Source organism: Drosophila nasuta, chromosome 2R (genome assembly GCF_023558535.2).
Source record: "Drosophila nasuta strain 15112-1781.00 chromosome 2R, ASM2355853v1, whole genome shotgun sequence".
In the NCBI taxonomy this organism is placed as follows: Eukaryota; Metazoa; Arthropoda; class Insecta; order Diptera; family Drosophilidae; genus Drosophila; species Drosophila nasuta.
The window spans coordinates 23,085,476-23,092,484 of NC_083456.1; the positions used below are offsets into that span (position 1 = coordinate 23,085,476).

The window sequence follows — 7,009 nt, forward strand, 5'->3', positions numbered from 1 at the left end:
AAAAATGACAAATTTTAATCCAAGCCATCTTCTGCAAAACTTCACAATATTTTTCTTTGAAAAGTTGTTTATTTTTTTTCGAGAAAACTTGCAGCTATCGCTTGGAGCTTATGTTAATCGATAACACTTGATTTAATTATCGCTGCTTCATGATGAAGTCTCTCTGGATACTTTTGAATCCATTCTCGCCTATCTGCGCATATCTCAGTCCATATTCAATAAAATAAATTTAATATGCAAAACAGCCGGGCAACTGGGCAACTGGGCAACTGCTGCAGTGGCCGCCGCCTGTCGTCCAATATCAGCAAATTTGCAATAAAATATTTGTCTGGCTCCAGCTACAACAACAACAGCAACAACAACAGTAACAACAGCAACAAGTTGGAGCTGGGCAACAGTGGGTCGCTTGCTCACTCTGTGGTGGCTACTGAAAATTATTTATTCGCACCTTTCGCCGCTGTTGTAGACGTCGCTTGTCTGCCGCACTTCTCTGCCCTCTCCTCCCCTCTCGGTTCGTAGTTTGTGCTGCATTTCCATTTGCTTATCAAATCGCTTGCATCGGGACGAAAGAAATGCAGGGCAAATATAAATATTAGCAGGCTGCCACAACGGCTGGAGGCAATAGACGAGAGCAGAGAGGGGTGGGAAGAGAGAGAGAGAGAGGTGGGGACATTGGAGGATGGCAGTTCGATTGTAAAATTAGGCGCTGGTAAAACCAAAAAAAAAAAAGAAGAGAGCCTCAGGCAATTGCAGCCTGTCTGAAGCATGAAAAGTGTGAAAACGAATTAGTGCAAGGCAACTGAGAAGTCACAAAATCAAAGCTCGAGGGGGGGATGTTGGAAGACGAGGGCAGTGTGCAGTAGGGCAGTAAGGTGTAAAGCGACATAAGAAAAAGAGAGTGCGAATGAGAGAGATGGAATAAAAGAAGGCAGATAAATCTCACAAAATTATTGGTAAGCACAAAAAATATGCTAAACTCATGTTGCTTAATGCGCTTTTGACACGACATCCTGACTTGACTTGTATCATTTTAGTTTTTATTGAAGCGGTTTTTTGTTTGTGGAAGTTTGACTTAGTTAAGGTTCGGTTGTAGCAGCTGTTAAGCTTTATTAAACTATAAAAGTTAACTTTGATTTAGTGTAGGAATGAGAAGTTGAGCCATTTTACGTCAAATTTATTGTGCATAACAGTTACTTTGTAAGTGAACAAGTTGTTCAGACTTTTAGCTATGAAAATAAACTCTTTGAAACATTTGTTGTCCTTATAAGTTATATTTTCAAATTGTTAAAAAATGTGCAATGAATCTTACTCTTAATCGTTAACCCTTTGGCATATTAAGTATACGATCTGTGTGTAACTATTGCAAGCTATGTTAATTATTAAGTATACGATATACAAATAAGTATTTCAGTAAGCTAGGGCGCATACGTTTTTGTTTGGTTATATTGATTGGGAAGACAAACAAGAGATCTATAAAAGTTCTTACTGTTAAACTAAAACTAAATGTTCTATTTTAAAAATAAACAAAGTAGAATAAAATAATTAAATAGATTCCTTTATTAATTACAAAATAAGTATAAAAACCACAACATGATAATTATATTTAAAGTGAATTAAGTACTTTACTCTTTTTTGGTACAGACAATAATAACTATAGTATTCGTGATTCCTGCGAATTTGGTTTCAGCGAATAAAAATTGTAAAAGGTATTTAAGAATTACTTTTGCATTGCAAATTACGCCTAATCAAATCGGTACTTAGCTTCTTTGACTGACAATCTGGTATAATTGACATCAATGGTATATTTTGAATGTTATACTTCATCGATATACCAAATATGTCCTCCAGTATATTTTTGTATTTTTGCATTTTGTATATTTTAAGAATAAATTGGTACTTAGCTTCTTTGACAGATAGTCTGGTATATTTTAGTACTCTATGGTATATTTCGAATACAGTACTTCATCGATATACCAAATATGACCATCTGTATAATTTTATCTAGTATAATTTGAACTCTATATTATATTAAATGTAATACTTCATCGATATACCAAATATGGCCTTCCGTATATTTTTGTACTTTTGTATTTGGTACATTTTAAGAATAATACCGTAATGCTTTCTTTTTTCAAGATAAATGGCAGGTATCTCAAAGTCGAGCACACTCCTCTATAGCTTTCTTACTTGTTTATACCTACACTTCTATTTCAAGTTGTACTTTACTTGAATTCTTTAGATATCTTTCAATCTTTTACAAACAAAAATGTTTTTTTTTCACATGTACTTACAACTAACATTTTATAGTATCTTAGTATCATACCCTCTTCATTCCGAATCACAGGGTACTCGCATAGTGCGCATACACATATGAGATCGGTTTGCTTTCTCTATCTATCACTGGCAACTGTTGCATTCGCTGACTTGTTGCTAATTGGCCGCCCGCCATGTGGCGATTTGTCAATGCGCCGCTGCTCGACGCATGCGCCACGCAATGTGGCAACTGCTACGACTACCTCTGCCACTAAGAGTTGCCTCTGTGGCAGGCACACGCAACACGCTTTGCAACAACAACAGCAACAACAACTACAACAACAGCAAGAGTAAAAATTTGTCATGGCAACTTCATCGTTTTGGGCGGCCGTTTTGTCAGTGGCCAACGTTGTGGAATGCTAACAAATTTGTGAACATGCCACAATTTACAGCTCCATGGTTACGATTATACAACTGTCTCTGTCTCTGGCTCTGTGGGGATGTGTGTGTGTGGCCCACCCATTGTTATAATTATTGGGCGCCCATGTACAAGTGACAATTCAACTTTGACTGGCATTTGTGGAGCAACACGAGTACAACAAGCAACATGCCGCATGCCACATGCCGCACATGCCGAATGCAACATGTGTTCACAGTTGTTACGCTCGTTGATCACTAACTCGAATAACTGTTCGACAACACTTTGATCTGACTGCCACAGACAGAGACCCAGACCCAACAGGTAGCTTAACTTTGAGATCATTTGGTGGCATCATCAAATCATGAGTGACAAGTAAATGAGCAAGTAATGTGTATATAAAATTTATAAAATTATTCTATTGGCAATAAATCAAACTCGAATAATGCATAGATTCCTAGACAATTACTAATTTCTTAATAATAATAATTTCAATGAAAGCTATAATCATGTAAGGAAATTTTAAGGAAATTCTAAGGAAAAATGGACGTACATTAAATAATTACATTAAACATTAAATAAGTACATTAAACATTAAATAACTAAAACAAATAATAAGAAATATATTACAGCTTGTAATAAAAAATATATAAAATAGGAATTAAAACAAATGATTATATACAGAAAATTGATAAAGTATTTTATTAAATTTTTATAAAAATATTATAAATAATATCGACAATAATTTTTAAGAATTTTGTACTGTGTATTATAATTAAACTTTTAGTTTTATATGAAAGTATTTATTCTTCATTTTGTTTTCAAATATTTTATAACATAAGAACACTTTAGAAATCTCATTTTGATGCTTATTCAGAAGTAATAAATTTATCTTACCAATTTTAATCGCAATTATAAGATATAAATGACAGTTTTTCACCTATATACTATAATATCGACAATAATTTGTAAAAATTTTGTACAGTGTGTTAAACTTTTAGTTTTGTTGGAATTCTAATTTCGTTTAGAAGTATTTAATACATGAAGAACATTTTATGAATCTCATTTTATTTATTGAAATACTGCCTCTAAATGACGTTTGAATAAAGTTAAAAAAAAAAACAATACTTAAAAAATGGTCAAAGAAGGGTATTTATCAACAATTTATTTATCAACAATTAAATATTTTGCACTTTTAAAAAAGCTTTGGTCTATGGCAAGAAATTACGGAACTTTAGCTAGTTAAAATTTAAATTTTAAATGATAATTAAGTGCCCACAATGTAACACCTTAAAGTAAATACGAAAAGATCTTATCAATTTTAATCAAAATCATAAGATATTAATGACAGTTGTATCAATGTACTTATAAATAATATCGACAAACATTTTTAAAAATTTTGTACAGAGTGTTAAACTTTAAGTTTTGTATAAAGAAATTGCTTCTTCATTTTGTTTTCAAATATATTATACATAACTTAAGAATATTTTATGAATCTCATTTAAATGTTCAATTTATTCAAAAGTAATGAATTTATCTTACCAATGTTAATAGCAATCATACGATATTTTGTTTCAATGCACTTAGTGAACAGTTAATGTTTATTGTTTGGTAACAGGACGCAGAAAATGAAATTGCACAAGCGGCTGTGGAGGAGGATGCTTCTGCTTTGACTGCACCAAAACAAGCGACGATTGCAGGAGAAACTAAAAAATATTTGTCTTTAATTATAGATAACTAAAGATTATTATATTATATGCCACTTACATGCTTTTCAAACTCCTCTCTGAGCTGCTGGCAATTGCCCAGATCGAGTTCAAGTGGCTGCGAAGTTCGTTTAATACTGCAACGCCACTCGCAGAGTTCGTAGAGCATTTTGCTCGTCAGATGCCGGCAATCAAGGAGACGCAACTGACGCAGATGCGGACAAGCTTTGGCAAAGTGAAGGACCTGTGAATCCCTGAGATCGAAGCACTGCCAAAAGGTGACATGACGCAACACGGGCAGTGTGCCCAGACTTTGCATATCCAGGCCATGAAACAAACTATCGCTGATGACGAGACTTTTCAAGTGTGAGCAACGATTGAGCTGCATCTTGAGCAACCAGTCGACTTGCTCCGGGCGATAGCCATGCAGTTGGATGCCGTGCACGTCCAGAGCACGCTGACGCAGCACCAGGCAGATGGCTTCGCTGACGGTCTCCCCGGATTCCGATTGCTGCTGCAACTCGATGAACTGCAGCTGTGACATTTGGAGGAGTTCAAAGGCGCTGCTCGCATTGAAGCTGGCCACATTCAACGTCAACTCTCTCAGCTCCAGGCACCTCGAGATGCCAATGGTATTGGGATGTCCGGGTCCTAGAAGCTGGAGACGCTTCAGTGCCTTGCAACCAGTCCAAATGGCTGAGAGTGCTTCCTTGGACACAACGTTATGCAGTGTCAAAGATTTCAAAAGCTTAAAGTGCTCAATGAACCCAACATGAATGGGCATATGCACCTGCAACTGGGTGAGATACTTGAAGAACTTGGGCAATGTGTGCAGTGGCCATTGGGTGGTATTCTCGGGCCCATTGCTGTCGCAACGTATCACGCAGTCACGCACCAAGGGCAACTCCGCGATCCCACTCCGATCGAGCAGGTTGAGTTGCTCCTGCAGCAGTTCGCTGCGAAATTCCACGCTGACAAAATGACGCCGCATCTTGCGCAGAAAACTGAGTAATGAGTCGCCTGGCAACTGTTGCTGGAACTCATAGAGATCCAGATGCGTGAAGCATTCGCGCCACACATCGGCAATCACCTTGGGCAAGAGGCGTGCATCACGTCGAAGCACCACTTGATCCGTTGTCTCGAACCTCTTCAGCACTGCCATCGTCTCCGGGTTGGTCATCTTTGCCACACGCTTCCGCGACTTGCCCCGAAATTTGCTGTTCAACTTGTGCGTGGCACGCGCTGTGTGCAACATTGCTTGCAACAAGTAAATGTGCTGGTAATTTATCAACAGTTTTATAATTAATTAATGGGTTAGTAGTATTTATTGTGTAATTATATTGCAAACATTTGTTTACAACTTAGAGTGAATGACAAGGAAAGAAAATGCTTGGAAATTATTTAAAGCATTTTATGATTCCAGTTTACTAACAGCAATCTGATTTAAGGCAAGAAATATTATTTATTTCTTTCTCTTCTTTATTCACAATCTGTCTGTTTAGACCATAAGTAAATTTTATAAGTAATTAATATTAAATTAACAGAAAAAGCAGTTTTACAATGAGCATTGCTATTTTTTCATATATAACATCTTATCAGTTGGATGGCAATCCGATTTACAGCAAGGGATATGTGTGAAGTATTTTATTGTAGATGATTAATGGATTGCATTAATAATTATTATTATTTTATTGAAATAAATAATAGAATTTCTCATTGCAATAAGATGAGCTAGAGATGCTAAGGATTGAATTAAATTACAATAGAATATTCATAATTCAATAAAAATACAAAGGTATTCCTTATCAGCTACTCTTACTAAGTCAATAGTCTTAGGAATCTTAATTTTCTTTTTATACACTGAAAAAATACGTTATTTGTAAAATACTTTTGTATGGAAAAAGCGCCTATTTACTTCGTGTCTTATTTGTTGACAATTGGACATATTTTGCATTATATGGTATATTTTGAATGCAGTTCTATATCAATATACCAAATACTTTCTAAGCGCCACAGTTCCTTTCACCGACAATATGGTATATTTTGCAGTCTTTGGTGTATTTGGAATGTGATACTATAGCAATATACCAAATACTGCTTTTAGTATAGTTTAGTATTTTTGCGAAATATTAATATTAATTTGCGAATATAAAATTAATACCGCACTGCTTGGCTTTTATTCAAAATGAGTAGCGCGTATTTCACAGTCGATTGAAGCTTTCTTGCTTGTTTTATCGAATCTTCTTTGTAATGCAAGTAAGTTCATATGATATGTATATATTTTTACAAAATAAATAAATAATAAATGACTTTTACTAGTCATAATTTGCTAGTCGAAATAGGTGTTTATACCATTATATTTTGAAGTGGATTCGACATTTTTTTGTGTTAAAAATAATTCGCTTTTTTAGATATTCCTAACCAGCTTAATAATTACAGTGAGTAGTAAGTAATAAATAATGAAGCTAATCAAAACAGAATTTACTAATGATTGGAATTACTAAAAAATGAAAAAGCTTGTGAAGTAAAAAGAAAGGAGAATTTATCAATGAGTTAATAGACAAGGAATTTACTAATGAAATGAATAAGCTGTTTGCTGCTTAATATTTAAAAATGGAATATTATATAAACA

At 34.9% G+C, this 7,009-nt stretch overlaps 1 protein-coding gene across 1 annotated transcript; it reads right to left on the bottom strand.

The window, feature by feature from the left end:
* Positions 1-4,174: 4,174 nt before the first annotated feature.
* On the bottom strand, positions 4,175-5,744 carry LOC132785056 (uncharacterized). The gene is made up of 2 exons (XM_060791028.1): positions 4,439-5,744; positions 4,175-4,377 (listed from the first exon to the last, which is right to left on the bottom strand). Exons 1-2 carry the CDS (start codon positions 5,630-5,632, stop codon positions 4,273-4,275), a joined length of 1,299 nt encoding a protein of 432 aa, XP_060647011.1. The 5' UTR covers positions 5,633-5,744; the 3' UTR covers positions 4,175-4,272.
* Between the last annotated feature and the right edge of the window lie 1,265 nt (positions 5,745-7,009).